The sequence below is a fragment of the Opisthocomus hoazin genome, chromosome 3 (genome assembly GCF_030867145.1).
Source record: "Opisthocomus hoazin isolate bOpiHoa1 chromosome 3, bOpiHoa1.hap1, whole genome shotgun sequence".
Lineage (NCBI taxonomy): Eukaryota > Metazoa > Chordata > Aves > Opisthocomiformes > Opisthocomidae > Opisthocomus > Opisthocomus hoazin.
The window spans coordinates 84,498,227-84,515,231 of NC_134416.1; the positions used below are offsets into that span (position 1 = coordinate 84,498,227).

Sequence of the window (17,005 nt, forward strand, 5' to 3'; positions counted from 1 at the left end):
TCTCTACCAGAACGTTTGGGTGAGAAAGTAGCAACACAAAAACAGAACATTGATACTGTAAGGTCAATTCAACATGATTTCACACTTGGCTAATAGTAACAATTTTAAAAAATCAGGGGTTTTTTTGTGGTTGTTTTTTATGGGGGGGATGGTTTTTTTTGGTTTTGTTTTGTTTTTTGTTTGTTTGGGTTTTTTTAACATTTAAAGATCTATTAAAAGACCCAACATGTACACACACACACAAAACTTCTTTAAATGCTATACAGAGACACTGCAGACAATTGTTAACAAGACAATGTCCCTGAACCATGCAGGTCAACAGAACAGTCAAAACTTAAAACTATGCCATACATCATTACTATTAAGGTTTAAAGGTAATGGTATGGAAACTTACAGTAGGAGACCTCACTCCATGTTTGACAGCTTTTGTCATAGTAGCTCATCTTTATTACCAGAAATTCAGTTTACAGAGCAGGGAAATCTACAGCTTCATTTTTATCAGGAAACATGATGAAAATATTAAAATGTATTTGCTTGCCAGAAAGTACCTGCATAACGTTATGAATAACACTAAGAGTTGAGGGAAGTAGTACAGGACCAAATGTATAGTAAAACAATTAACGAAAAGCTAGACTTCTTCGCTGCAAGCTTTAGATAATTCAGATGACAGATACAACACAGATGTCATGCTACACTCCCTGTTGCTTACAAGATCTTACCATCACGGTCAAGCATACTTTAAAAACACAATTAAGCAATGTAACCCATGAAACACAATAAATACTGAAACATACCTGGTAGTCTGTTCATGTTCACACCCTGTGCTGAAAGCCCAATTCCCATGTAACTGTAAAAATGAAAGAACAAAATAGATTTATAAGTCTCTTAAAAAAAAATACATATATATGTGGGATATTGCCAAGAAACACTGCGCTGATTAATCATATACCAATTAAGCTACTCAGTGTTGGATTTGGGGACATTCGTTGATGAGAAGCTCAACATGACCCAGCAATGTGCTCTCACAGCCCAGAAGGCCAACTGTATCCTGGGCTGCATCAAGAGCAGCGTGGCCAGCAGGTTGAGGGAGGGGATTCTGCCCCTCTACTCTGCTCTGGTGAGACCCCACCTGGAGTCGTGTGTCCAGCTCTGGAGCCCTCAGCACAAGCAGGACAGGGACCTGTTGGAGCAGGAGGGCCACACAAATGATCAGAGGGATGGAACACCCCTCCTATGAGGACAGGCTGAGAGAGTTGGGGCTGTTCAGCCTGGAGAAGAGAAGGCTCCATGGAGACCTTACAGCAGCCTTCCAGTACCTGAAGGGGCCTACAAGAGACCTGGAGAGGGACTTCTTACAAGGGCAGGTAGTGATAGGACAAATGTCTTTAAGCTAGAAGAGGGTAGATTTAGATTAGAAGTGAGAAAGCAACGCTTTACTATGAGGGTGGTGAGGCACTGGAACAGGCTGCCCAGACAAACTGTGGATGGCCCCTCCCTGAGAGTGTTCAAGGCCAGGCTGGATGGGGCTCTGAGCAACCTGGTCTGGTGGAAGGTGTCCCTGCCCATGGCAGGGGGTTGGAACTAGAAGGCCTGTAAGCGCCCTTCCAACCCAAAACATTCTGTGATTCTGTGAGAGTTCATTTAATACTAGCACAACAGCAAGGGAACTGAAAAGTAATTCTGGTATATATTGCATAGACAGATTCTGTCCCTGCAGGAGGTAAGGACAACTTCATTCTCTTCTAGGCATCCTGGATTATCAATTGAGAATACTGATATTAGCCATAAAGTTTAAAGCATGAATGCAGAAAGCCAAAGGCTATGTCTTATTCTGAAAGCAGGGGTAATGCTATACACCTTCAACGTACATAATGTTTTGGGGACAAACTGGAATGAGTAAGTTTACAAAATACGTGCAAAATTATGCATTATTTCAGCAGCAAAATGCATCCTTGCACAACACTTATGAAAAGATCAGACTAAAACTTTACTAGGCCTGTATAATGGAGCAGCATGCTATCTTGAGAAATTTACCAGCAATGTTACTTAGCTGTTGGCAAACAAAAGAGAGAAAACATTCTTACTATACTGACCAGCAATCCTGAGTCTAAACAAGTTGTGGCTAGGTCAACAAAGTCCCCAAGTCAGCTTTACAAAGCTAGTTTTAATAAAGCCAGTGTCCAGTTCAATTGTTCACAATTTAATAGCAAATACTGGAAAGTTTAAATTAATAACATCTCCCCTGAAAAAAAAACCCAAATCACACTATTTGAAGTTAGTAAAATCAGTTTCACTCCTGTTTCTTAAGCAAAAGTAATTTCATGACCAAGATGACAGGAAACCAAAAACAAAACCAGCACAAGGAAAAGCCAGGCTTTCACCCTGCCCCAAAAACCAAACCACCCCACCAACTAAAAGCAAGCATCAAAAAAAAAAAAAAAAAAAAATCACCTAAATCTAACATTTCTTAGTTTAGCAGAACATAGACAAATCATTTTGACACTAGTTCAAATTAGTTAACTTTAACTTAAATTTACCATTAAATAATAAGCTTTATGAAAAAATACATTCACAAATACCAATTTGAAAATAGTTTAAGACAACAAACACAACCTTTATTTTTCCCATCTCATTAAATGCAAGTTTAAAACAACTATTCTACTACGAAGCACAGGTTAATCTGCTATTTTAAATACATTTCATATAGAATGAAACCGAGCAGGAAATCTCAGAAGTCCTATGCTTGACGGTGTACTGAGCTTTGTTTTTTTCTGTTGATAACTTCCAACAGTCACCTTAACCACTTCCATGTCCGATATTTACAAAGCCCTTCTCTCACAATTTCTAACATATGATACCCATCTTTGTCTCCCTCCAACATCTCAGTGACATGAAATGGAAGCTCAGTATCATAAAGCAGATACTACAAGTAGAGATACCGAGGAGCTGAAGCAAAGGGCGACAAACAAAAAGATTAGTCTTCGCCGCATTGTTAATTACGTAACTGAGGCCCCAATGCAGCAGCAGAGTCAACAAAGAAATCATAAATGAAAGCAACAAGTGGAAACCCCTTGACTTTGGCTTACACAATAAAGGCAGAATTGCTATTAGCATAGTCTGGAGTTTGATGCATGAAGGATTCCCATGTAAAGACTGACAATCTGTTATTGTAAAGGCTCCTGTTAAGGAAAGTTTATTAAAGAAATTAAATTTATTTTAAAAAATAATTTTAGATAACAAAGAACTCCACTGACTGCAAAAAGCCTTTCAACATGAGTCATATTAAAAAACCCTTCGTCCCAATCAAAGTTTCATTCTGGTATTCTTCTAGAAACAATATTAAGGTTACACAAAAATGTAAAATGCTACACAGAAAATCATCATCTAGGTAACATTTTGGTATCACCGGTTTTTTCTCCCTCACACCTATCTTCTGAGCCTCCTCTAACTCAGCAACAACTGTAAACAAGGATCCACTGTATTTAATACAGCTGGGAACAAGGATTCTTTACCCACTGTCGATGACTACAAGGCACTGACACCATCTCAGTAAGAACATGGATGTTCAACAGTATGTATTTTTCCCTGGGATTCACTTACAACTACTTGGTATGTCAACACCATTTCATCAAGGAGGCATGGTATTAATAGAAACTCCAGTAAAATTAGATTAAAACATTTAAAATTAACACATTTACTATAGACATTTTTCAAAAGGAAAAAGGAATCGCTACAATTTATGGTTTGGAAGTGAGTGAAATTAAAGGCTAATCAATTAAGCTAATTTATTATTTGTTATAGTTGCTAGATAGCTGAATTCATGTTCAACTAGATATACTACATTATAAATTGAGGGGGGAAAATGGTACCGTGACAAATAGACTTTGGATGCTCTAAAATTCATCAACAATAGTTACATGTAGTGTTTTGACATAAATGCAACTCACCGCCCCCCCAGCCCAGCCCCTGTAAGCTTTATAGGCTTTAAAAGACTTTTTTTTGTTTGGTTTATAAAGAAGCTTAGCCCCTATTTAGGTTCAGAGTCACTGTTGGCAAAAAGACTTGCTTCAGTGGGAGGTATTACATAAATTGTCCTCCTGTTTGCTTCCTTACAGTTCACTTATTACGTGTCTCAGAATCGGGAGAAAAAACAGTGAGAGAGCTATGCAGTTAAGTTTTTCTCCTTTGGTTCATGACACAAATGCAGGGCAGCTCAAGCAGACACGCTAGCACCCAGGTGCAATGCAGGCCAAGACTGTTCTCCGTCAGTTCATGACACATTTCCCGCTGTCCTGTCACATGAATGGGTTTGGTCTAGGAGATAGCCAGAGACAGGAAAAACAGGTCCACCACTTTGACTATGTCACACCATTATGCAGCCCTGGGGAAACAGAGGTGTCAACACCAGGAAGCAGCACGCTCACGCCAACATGTAGCATCTTCCAAAAACGGACATGACACAGCGCGGTTTGAGTGACCGGAGAGGGTAATGGTGTGGTTCTGATGCCTCGTCACTTCCCTCCGTACCTGCGCACGGGGCCTCCACCTCAGCTCTCCACCCATAAACAGCCCTGGCTGCTGTGGTGGGAGGATCACTTACATTGCCAAATGGAAGGAAGAGGCCTGGGACCCTTTCTACCAAGAAGCCCCTCTCTGAGCATTTCGGTCCCACCAGTTGCTACCTCTCATCTCCTTCAACTGCTCAAGTCTTACAGGAGCTCATAAAATTGCAAACAACATGTAAAACCGCTCCTGGAATACATGAAATCAACCCATGAGAGACTGAAATTAGAGACTATGGCTGAAAATCAATTTAAAGTGCAGCCAGAGTAGTATTAAAGACCAAGAAAGCAAGTGCATCTTACAGACTCTTGATTTTTCATTTCAGATTGCACTTATTTATTCTTGTTTCAGTTCATTAAAGACACAGATTACCATTTTAATGTCTCAGGACATCTTCTAGTTTACATTTCACAACTGCAAGTCATATAGAATTTTTTAGGAATCCAACAAAACTACAGAGTTTAAAATGTGTTGAAGATTCAACTTTTTGCCACAAAGCAAAAGAAAAGTCAGTGTCAAAAATACAGGCATTATGACACTTATTTTTTGTCCATATACTGAAAAGCCTAGGCTTCTCCGCAATGAAATGTGTAACAAGCAGCAAGCTCACAATAACTATTTTCTCCTCCAGTATCCTTCCACTCAAAGAGCTAAACTCGCATCTTCACTGGAGCCTAAAGTTTATACTTGGATGCCTGAATAGACCAAGTATGAGAAATAAAAAAAACCTGAACCAAATAGAAGGGAAAAATAGCAATAAGAAATGTTACAGAATTGGAGACTGCTAAAACATAAGGAAAAAAAAACACCTCAGCAGTTCATATAAAAGACACACTATTCTGATTTTTATTTGAAACTGTTCTGTTAGATCTTTTAGTCATTGTATTGAAGGTGTATGGAAGATCTTTCAATATGGAAGTTGATAATAATCAGAATTCAGGTTAATCACACTCTATCCCTATAAACAGGAATACAGAACCTCAAAAACTATACCAAATCACAGGTACCTCAGAAAGCTTACTAGTGGCCAAAGGTAAATTTAAGTAATAAATAACCACTTCCCTAGTTTAAAAAAACCCAAACAAACCAACAACAAATACTCCATACTGTATTAGTAAAGACAAGTAAAAGAATTTAGCATATCTAAGTAATGAAAAAACCATAACAGCCTCCCTACTACAAAGATTTCATTAGCAGTCTGCTATCTGCAAAGAGGCAAATTCCTTCTGCTCTTCACTGTGCCTACATGTTCTATTAAAGACAGCATAACCTGGAGAACTGCTACATCATGCTTTGAAATCCAAGCTGTCTTGCTGATGATGAAAATAAATAACCAACCTGGTCTCTTACCCCCTACATGCTATATACTTAAAGAAAGCAACTTCAACCATACGGTGTTAAAACCTAGGGTACCATAACATCTGTAAGGAACCTAAGTCCAAGCACTAACAGATGTTTACACCCATAAATAAGGCAACTGAAAGCATCCTAATGTTTTGAATGCATAATCTACTAAGAAAATTAAAATTAATGCTCTGAGAAACAAAGTAGGCTATACAACAGGTGCAGTTTGTTTTACTATCAAGTTTGTATCTTAAAAAAGGGTACAAGTAGAAAAAAACTCCAACATCTTTAAGAATTTTAAGACTAAATTATCTCCTAAAGGGCCTTCGCAACTGACTGACTTGCAAGGACGTAAAAAATTTGGATAATGTTCTCCTGTATTTTTCTACACTGTCTTCACTGACACTATACTATAAGGTCAGAAATGCAGCACACTAAAAAGGTAGCTAAATTTCATCTTTAATATAGTTACTCTGCATTAAAATTTTGTAGGAATATGCTAATCCAAGACTTATTGTCTGCGCAATCACAATAAGAAATGAGCTGTTAAATTTTTCTCTGTTTGAATGTTTCAAAATATGCCATAGACAGTTTGATTCTTTCATTTTAAATTGAAAACAAGTTTAATTTTATGGAATGTTTCCAAGGAAACAGCATTTTGAACATGATAAACCTAGGTTTCAGATGAATCCAGTCCTACATAGAGATGGGAACGGAAAAAAAAAGTCAGGCAGTCATCTGACCTAGTGCTTGAAACTGTTACCCTTGCAACATTTTGCTTGCAATTCCCATAATGTTCCTAGAAAGAGTCTCATTTACTGACACCCCTCTCGCTTCATGAGGTTGCACAACGTCTGTCTTGTGACACTTCTCCCTAAGCTCTATAGCCTTTCTGGGGACCATACTGTGGAGAAAGAATAGTTGCACAGATGATAATATAAAGTAAACCTGGACTGCAGTAAGACCATCATCTATAAACTATACTTATGTGAACGAACATCATGAAAAAGAAATAACTTACAAGCTTTTGCAAGAAGTGGGGACCAAGAAATTAAATACACTCTCTTGACATTCTTTTTAAATTAGAAATCTTTGTTTCATGGAAAACATGAAGAAAGAAATAAAACTCTCTTGTTCCAGTTCCACATATTTCTCACCAGTGAAACATAAACCTCAAATAAACCTCTTACACATTTAGCTGCTGTTCATTTCTGTCAAATGTCTGGTCTTGTACACTCAGGCAAAAAATGAATTATTGCTACAGTTTAAGAAAAGATGCACTTGCTGATTCATGATCCAATCACTACTTGCAGCTACTGCAATTTAAATGAAGGCACTAATGCAAGAAAGCTACTTCAGACTTCACCAGATTCTAGTCTACACACAAGTACTCTGCTAATAATGCCGCAAGAAATACTTACATATAAATAGGGATTGAGTGAAATTTGCATGTTGTTGTAACGAATGCCTGTTACCGTAACAAATAACTGCTGAGGCCATACCAAAACTATAAAAATAGGTCTTAGGACTGCACAAAGTTTTCACATTAGATCAGTAGTGTACAAAAAAAATACAAACAAAATAGCAACTGAAGATGTTCTATATTTCGTTTACAGGTTTACACTTTTGTTGTGAGCAAGAAAATGGGTATACTAGTTGCTAAAGGAAAAGCCAGCTTACTGCAAGAGAAAACTGCAGTAAAAAAGTGTGATCTCTGTTTAAAGAGTTACACGTACGTGCTCCAGCAGGAAACAAAGCATTTGTGTTTCACATAAGCATCACTCAAATGCACTAGAACAGCTCAGCCTAAACCATAGGCACGGGTGTCATAAAAACTCAAACTTAATTCTCATGGTATTTGTTTGTTTTGGATAGTTTCATCACATATACAACACATACTACAAGACACTGCCAAAACAACAGATGACTGATTGTATGGCCAGTGTTAAAAAACAGCCACAATCCAGCAGGTGTCTAAAGCCTATTAACACTGCTTTACCAAAAAACACGCCGATTACTTGCATGAGTTGCTGTAGTATCATTTTATTTTGGTGCAGAACTCTTAGCAGAACTTACACAGGCAATATAAAGCATGTCCATGAAGATCTGCATCAGTACAACCACACCACAGACTAAACAAGCATGTTCACAGAAGTGTAAGCTAAGTGCTATCTGCTAAAACACTAAAGCCTCTCTAAAGTTAGCTTTCATTTTTAATTCTAGGTGGTTTACCACTCCCAATTCTTGTTTTCTTTTTTTTTTTTTTTAAAAAAAGCCATCTGCTTAGAGGATTTTGCATTATAAGCATACATCTTCCTCAGTTGTCCTAAAAGCACTAAAGACTGTCTAGAAGTAAATGGCATACTATCATTTGCCCATTGCTAGTAATTGTATTTACAAATCAATGAATAAGATAAAGAACAGACAGAAATTCAAGACATGGAGGACAAAGGGGTTTTCCTCAAAAGCTCCTTTTCCCTGAAAAAAACAACAGCCAAACAGTCTCTCCTGGTAAATATTTAAAAACACAAGAAGCTGTATTTAAAAATAAGTGGGTAGAAGCTGGTACCACGCCCAAAATTAGCACTTCCACCCTCCCGGGCCCAGATGCTCAATTCTGCCCCATTTCCCCTCTCTTTTGCTGACACAGCTACTCACGAAGCGACACAAACAGCCACACTAGGGAACGAACCTGGCTGGAAACTCACTCACTCCTGAGCTCAGCTTGTGGAGAATGAGCTACCCAGTCAGGTTTACCATAAAGCTGACACAAGCAGTCACAAACTGGGACAAGGGAAGCGAACTCACTGAGTGTTCAGAGACTGCTTCTCCTCATGGCCAAATCCTTCAAACTATGGTTTAGAGTAAGAATTGTAAACATTCAAAAACCACTGCCCTGACTGGAAATAAAGAGATTCATTACAAGAACCAACAAACGTAAGGCTGAAATTCATGTAGAAATGGATGATCACTCAGTAAATCATACACACATAAGCTGTTTATAACAAAAAAATGTATCCTGCTTCTGAAAGCCAGGTAGCCAGTGGATACCCTTGAAAGCCCCTTGGAAAGTGGAACTGAAGTATGCTTATGCCCAGTTTGAAATGCCAGAGAGTGCAACCTAAGGTTACAGCAAAGCTCACAGACTCTGAATGAAGAGAGATCATAGATGACTCTTCACCATTAAAGGACACCCACAGCAATCACACAAAGCTATCTGACTGAACTACAGCATCATGTAAGTATCTTTAGTTATGTAAAAGCAGAAAACATTAACTGGTATCTGAAATAAAATACTAACTCTGGGCCATAATGCAGATGCATTACTGCTTTACACAAAGCCAGAGGATCTAAATATGTAAAAGATTAGCGCAAACGAACTCAGTAAAAAGCAGCATAAGAAAACTGAAATCAACATTTGACAGAGACTGGAAAAAGTCTCATTTGGATATACCTACCTACCCAAGAGAATGGCCACCATGGTGACCATTCTTGGAAAGTGAGAAGGAAGTATCATAACAGATTTAGGGACTAGGGCTTACATCTCCAAATCACAAGAACAGGTTCACAGGACTTAGCACACCCCTGTTTCATTTCCATTCCTAGACTGCCAATGTAGTTTGCTTTAATTAAGCTCCTATTTTAGAAATTTAGATGAAACTAGAGAGTTGTATGCAAAAATCAACGCAATGCCTATCTCATTCCCTTGAGTACTATATTAAGAAATTCCAGAACAAAAGCTACATGCATTACTTCTGGTTCTCCAATAGATCAATTACAAATGAGGACTGTGTTTATAGCTTACAAAGGTTTAACTTAAAGCTACAACTACATTTAGCTTCCCCAATCACACCAGAATTTTTCATAGCACTTACTGCAATACTCTGATACATGTATGTATTTATTTTTAAATTAACTGGAAATTTTAACAGAGATGCAGATATAATTTACTGCGGTTAATACTCTTCCTCCTACCACACTTTCTAATCATCACCTTGGTACTCTTCCCCATACTTACAGCCATTACTCATCTACTGTTATCATCTCCAATGAAGCCAAACAAAACAAAGCAAAAGAGTATATAAAAGGAGAATGTAAATAAACAGAGGTCCTCAGACTGCAAAAGGAGACCTGAAATTCAGGAAGAAAACTGAATAAAGAAAAACAGAAAATATTGACAGAGTAATATGACAGCTGATTAGCACTTTTAACAAGAATTTTAAAATATTTACAATAATTATTTCACATATCCATACTGTAGCAGTACATAAAAGATCTTAGGACTCTTCATGCCAAACATGGTACAAACACCAAGACAGTTTTTGTTCGAATGCTATTTCAACCTTATCACATTTATTAACTTTAATCCTCATCTCCCTTTTCTCATGTCACCATCAGCTGCCGCATGGCCCTACCACCTCTCACTGAGGTATGAAAAGGCAACTTTACTCTTCATCTGCTCTGCAACACCAACCTCCATACTCAGTCTAACTTGCTAATAAGCCTGCTTTCATGCTTTCTTCAACATGTCCATAATGTCTCAAAGTTGAACATTATGAACATATTAACATATCATGCACCTTCAAATTCCTACTCAAGACTGTTAACCCCAAATACATGAAGTATGTAATGACCTAGGTCGCTAGTGCGACAAAACCAATGCTGTTCTCACATACAGACAGCTACGACAAGCCACGCTGGAAGCCATGCCATATCCATGCCCTATACTAAAAAGAGCTGTGCTCCTTCAGAGGAGGAGAATAATCTTTCCAATTGCCCAGCAACTTTGAGATATGGAAGATCGTATTCCAGGAACAGTGCCATCAAGTGATACAGCAAGCACAAAAAAAAAAACCAAACTCCTAAACTAGGTCTTTAGTAAAAGGTTTTTGATGATTTGAGGAAAATCATGCTAAGTAGAGCACATAAGCAAGAATGCTGTTAGACTTGCCCATATAATACAGTACATGGACTAAATAGTTCAATATGAGTTTATTAAAAAAAAATATATAAATAGTAAAGGCCACTACCAAAGGGAACCCCAGATAAACACCATTAAATTATCTATTGACAGTTATGAAAGTTGAAAGCTGTACTTCAGCTTGCAGATAAGACATCCCAGTTGTCTCAGGTAGTCTAGGATTTGTTTCGAGCAGTATTACAAAATACAGCTGTAGTGCTTCCGCAGCTAGGCTCAGGCCTTGAGAATAGATGCTTTTGCAACAGTAAGGTGTTTTAGCTAATTGACCCTGTTAGTTACATGCTGGTCCTCTACAGACACGGTCTTCCTGAACCCTCTTCCAATTACCAGACACCAAGTAAAGAAAAAAAACAACTGGTAAAAACATACCTGGAGCAAGCCAGGTGAAATACTACAGGCAGTGAGAAAGAACTAACAAACCCTATTTGACACAAGCTGGTTTCAATAGACCTACTTACATATTTCTGTATTAAATTTCCCAGTTTACTTATTACAGAAGAATTTATTGGTTTGAATGCAGCATAACATTGAACTGTTAGAGATTCACACTGCATGCAGCCAAAGACCTCTTGGACTTGAATACGGTGTCTAAAGATACACACATCATATCCGGTGAGGCTGCACACATTGACTCCTGCTTTTTACCAGCTAAGGTAGATTTACTTTGGCTCTGTGCACAGTATTCCCCAGTATCCATACTATTGTATACAACGAAAAAAATTAACATCTTGGCTCATTATGCAGTTAACGCTTCATGAAGTGACACTAAAAAAAGTCACAAGGCTGAAGCAAGGACAAGGCAGTATGTATCACCATTAACTGAAAAAAGTACCCCTCCAACTTTTTAAGCAGTCTTGGCAAATAACTTCACAAATCTTAGTTATGTACACCTCACAAATAACCATTTAAACTATTAAACCTTGAAACACTTTATTCAAAGGTGTTTTCTACTTTTGAAGGATTGTCCTGAGTGGCCTACTGAATTAGAAATTACTAAAAAGCAACACAAAGAGGTCTAAGGTAAAGTGTTACAGGAGCTATGTAAAATGACATCCACACACAGAGACACCTTTCGAAATCCATCATTTCAAAACAGCCAGCTTCCAAACTAAGCAGACAGAAATACATTTCAGGAATAGACATGTGCATCACTAGCAAATCACAGTAAGAACCTCTCCTTAACTGACAGCAGCAGGCCAATTTAAAAAAATAAAAGGTTAAGGAATAAAAAAAACCAAAACATAAAAGTGTTCCCAAAATCGACAGCAAAACATTACTTGAAATACTAATTTTTATCATCTTGATTTAAAAATAATTAGGTCTTCACAGTGTGACAAAGCAACTACAGACATAAGTTTTTCATAGCAAAGAAATCTCCCAGAGATAGCTTGGGAACAGAACCAACAAGAAACTCATAAATGCCCCTACAAGGCAACAGCAGTATTAAGAGACTATTCTTTCAAAGTAACAAAGTTTGAATACTGTTTCTGACTTACTGAAGCCTTACAGAACACTGGGAAAAATGAAACCAAGAAACAGCAGCAAGACAGACAAAGAAAAGATGAGGGTACTGAGTTTCATCCAAAGAGCTGTGACACAGTTCTTTTCTCTGAAGATTTATTTTCACAACAGGACATAAGCATCCACAACATGCTTATGCAGTACCTAGGACAATAACATTCAACCCTGACTGGAGCCTTGAAGTAGAACCACACTACATACTACAGCATACTGGAAAGAGGTATTGCTTATGTAGTGCTACACAGACAACATAATCCATGTCTCAGCATTAAAACACAACCTCTACCAAAACCAGTGAAAGATGAAAAGGAATTGGTATGACAAAGATTTCATTATCACTTCAGGACTTTCCCAAGTGAGATTTTACCTGCCTCAGTAGACTTAAAAGCACGGTATCACTTGTACTTCAACAGACTCGCAACTCAGGTGGATTCTGGTAAGTAGCAGCTGCACTCATTCATCAACTCTTGTTCTTCCCATAGGGTGACAAATTCCCAGGCATTTATTCAGAACATTCCCTTTTATTCCTATTACTGTTCACCAACAAGTAGCCTTAAAAATAACCTTCCCTTTCAAAACTGATACGACATCCATGAAAAGACTGCACTGAGGAGGTAAGTTTGTCTGCTTGCACCCCCTAAAAATTACATGAAAGTCTGTAAAGCCATATAGTCAAAAACGTACACCTTTAAAGGTAAGAGCAGGGTCAATGGTCATTCAAACCTTAACTTCTCTGTCAAGAGCAAATGAGAAGATGCTATTATGGTATTTATTGCATACACTGATTTGTGGATAATTAATACCACAATCAACAAACATCAGAGTGCAACTTCTCCTGAATAATTAAGCTATATAAAAAGTGGTCAAATATGAAAATCAGTTCTTATACCAAAGACATCTGTTGACTGAAAGAAAAATGATGTGAGACAGTATTTCAAGTAATAATCAATTAATAATGCACCAAATGCTTACCCATCTCTTCCTTTACTGACAATTTTAACTTCAAAATAGTATATGCCACAGGCTGCAGGTATAGGATGTGTAGCTCGAACAGAAGCAGCATCTTTTGGAGTTTTTCCATGACCTGAAAGACAATTGCATTCAAAACACAAGAAAAATGTATTTTAGATAACTGCAGATGACTCAAGGGTATACAGACCAACTACTCAAAACAGAATGCTTACGTAATAAGCAAACAATCTATATATTCTAATCAGCCTCATTTTTATGCTAGAATGTTTTCTTCCAACATTGTTTTCATTGTAGGCAGCTGCCTTGCAACTACGCATGCTATGAGAAGCTCCGATACACTACTCTAAAAGGTTCTATGATTGTTTGAAGGGAAACTAGAAAGAAGTTTCACCACATTAAGTAACTGACAGAAGCCCACCTGGGTTTGAAAGAACTGTATGACTTCTCAAATGCACAAGGCTTACTCGTTTTTATAGAATGAAACATGATATAACACAGTTTAATGTAACGCTTATTGCTTCTGAATCTTCAGGTTGTTTAAGATACTTTAGTTCTGAAGTCCTTCGGCATAAACATCAGTCATTATATAGAACATACGACTCTTACTCATTTCCATGTTCTGAATGTTATTTCAGGACAGCATTAAACATTACAGCCTGCAACTGAGCTAATACAGCTCCTACTCCTTTTTCTTATAAGGCCCACTACATATCAGCTCTCCCACAACAAGAATGCCCAGTACCAGCTCTTGTCTACTCCAGGGATTTTCACCCTAAACCCAAGAGCCACTTGCACTCCACTCAGACTAACTCTTCTGGATGTGTCACCCTCCTCACAGCCCGTTGTTCTAAAGGCACCCTGGAAGCAGGCTTTAGGCCTGATGACTTCTTTTAGCAGAAACCTGTTCAAGCAGCTCAGTCTCTCCCAGGCACATCAAAAGTATTGTGTGAAAGTCACACACGGGGTCACAGGACACAGTTCAAAAAGAAAAAAAAAAAAAAAAAAAGAGGCAGGTGGAAAGTATATTGGAACCTGAAAAGAGGTATTGCAGTAAGATGGCAACCAAGAAGAGACTGTCATTGCCATAAGAATAATTCACACAGATCCCATGCCCACTCTCCATGGGGCTCCGAGGCATGATGAAGAGAGTTGACTGTTTTGAGCGTGCTGTACAAATCACTTGGGCTGCAGCACTCCAGCTGTCATCTCCAGTCCAGACAGGGAGGCCTACTGCACCTGCATAGCAACTGATCTGTGTACGCCACCCCTTCCAGTGGCATTAACACTGCAATTATTGCTCAGGCACAGATTAATCATGTCTCATGTGCAGCAAGTCGGGACGTACAGCACGGAAGCAACAGCACGAAAATGACAGGATAGCCAGGCAGAAAGATCAGGCACAGCTGACCTACACTACCGAACCTCTGCCCGCAGAGCCCTCTAGTGTAAATGTTCATAAAACAGTAGACGTCTATCTGCTGGTAGAGCTAGCACCTTACCAAACGGCGCATACTCCGCCAGGAAGAACTCTCCATTTCACCATGGCCGCATCTGCATCCAAAGCTTTGCCAGCACAGCACGAATTCTTCACTCACTGAGATTAGGTTTAACCTACAAAGTTTTTCCGATAAGGTGATGAGTTCACCTCAGCGTGTCACTACCTTAGGCAACTAGCCAACTATCTTACTCTTCTGGGTACAAATGCATTGCTCACTTCAGTATGTCTTTACTAAACATTTTATACAAAGGTCCTTCTTTCACCTCACACGCTTGACAATATTAAGCTTATCACCTACCTTTTGCATGTTGTTTTCAGAAGTCCCACACGAGGAAAAAACAGTAATTTACTCCTCCATACAGAAGACAGCATGCATGTTTTATTGTTCACCACTTCTACATTATTTCCTAAGGCTGTGTCAACCAAGGTAACAGCCAAGTACATAACCTTAGTGTTTGCATGGGTTTGCTTGGTTTTCAAGTGCTGGTAGCTCACTATTTAGCTACTGTAAATTAGATTATCATTCCAAAGTATGCAGAAATCCTTCAGCTAAAAGGCACAAGTTAAACTCCTGAGAGATCCCTCAAATTCAGACAGCTCTGATTAAATGATGCATTAGTTAGAGGGGGATGTGGGGTAAAGGAAAGATGCTTTCTTTTTAAATGTCCTTAGGTTTTGACTTTAAATGCAAACAAGTTCCCTTGGTTACTCTATGCACTTGACAATCTGTGTAGTTTCAGTCTGAGTCAGTCTCGTTATTTGGGCAAGTCTTCCACATAGAAGACTAAAGTAGTAGGAACTAGCCAAATATTATTGAAAATGTACATCTACATGTACATTACTCAGCAGACTTTGTTTTGTCAAATCACAATTTAAGTGTTCGGAAACAATACCAGTTTAAGGTGTTAGCACCTCTTCCTGAAACTAGTCCCCTTCTTCCATCCCTTCCCCAACCCAAGCAGCTATTTCCAAGGACATACCATGAACCAGATTGATTAGCTGATTGGTCTTTAAGAAACCTACCATATTTTTTTTAAGCAGCAGATCAGTTCCCTGATCCAGTTCACAACACAGCCACACACAGCTGTCACACTGCAAATAAGAGGTTGACAACAGGGGCAGAAGTAACAGGATACCTTACCAGTATTGCCAAACACTTCATGTGGTGAAGCAACATGCTTGGGGAAGTCACTGGCCAAAACTACTTTCACCCCATTAAAACAGAAGACACACTAAATTTAGAACTGCTGTCCTTTCAATATAATGTCCTACAAATCCCATTTTACTGCTTGAGTATGCTGCTTTTATTTGCAGTTACATACAGTCATTATTTCTAACAGCAAATTCAACCACATCAAGCAGTTAAATACTTTCAAATACTCCAAATACCTCTACACTGTCTCAACATGCTAGTTGAGACTTTCGGTACTACCAAGCTACGCTGGATTACATGAGGAGTTAAGAGAAACGAGTTATCAGTAAGCTTTAAAACAAGAAAGAGGGCTCTTTACAGGCAGTTGAACTGCAGAATTTCTTACCAAAGGATATTATAGATGCTAGTGTTTAAGTGGACACTGGACAAGCTTATAGAACAGAAATTAACTGAGAAACTGCCTTTAGCTCAGGATGTCCTTCAGTTTAAAATGGCTGGAAACTGAGGGGAAAACACAGATACACACACGTGCCCAACATGTTTTTAGATTGTTCTGCAGGCACTCACTCACGGCCACTGCCACTGATGGGACACCGAGCTGGGTGGCCCATCAGCTTGACATTACTCACTGCTGCCATGTTCTTTGGTAACCTGAATCCCCACTTTCTTGCTTGTGAACAAAAAGAAACTTCGACCCCCAACTTCTGAACTTCTGAATCGGAGGCTCCAAACACCTGAAGTAGATCATACTTCCCTGTGTTCCAGAATACAGACCTCTTTCACAGTCTCAAGCTATAGTTCAAGTATTTAAAATAATAATTTTAAACTATGTATTATCTAACACTAAAAATTAATCATTTTCAGCATTAAAAAGGGAATTCTGCAAACAGATGCGTTGGGGCAGAGAAGAGAAAACAGGTGTACAAAGCTTGAACTTTACACTGCAAACTAGATGCCAGTTAAGTTCAATTAT

General features: G+C 38.5%; 1 protein-coding gene across 1 annotated transcript in view; it reads right to left on the reverse strand.

The window, feature by feature from the left end:
• Window positions 1-17,005, reverse strand: part of RANBP9 (RAN binding protein 9) — a 42,976-nt gene that overhangs the window by 19,757 nt on the left and 6,214 nt on the right. Inside the window, exons 2-3 of the mRNA XM_075416847.1 lie at window positions 13,382-13,493; window positions 795-847 (exon numbers count right to left, since the gene is read on the reverse strand). Of these exons, the coding sequence (XP_075272962.1) occupies window positions 795-847; window positions 13,382-13,493 (165 nt within the window). The remainder of the gene's footprint in view (window positions 1-794; window positions 848-13,381; window positions 13,494-17,005) is intronic.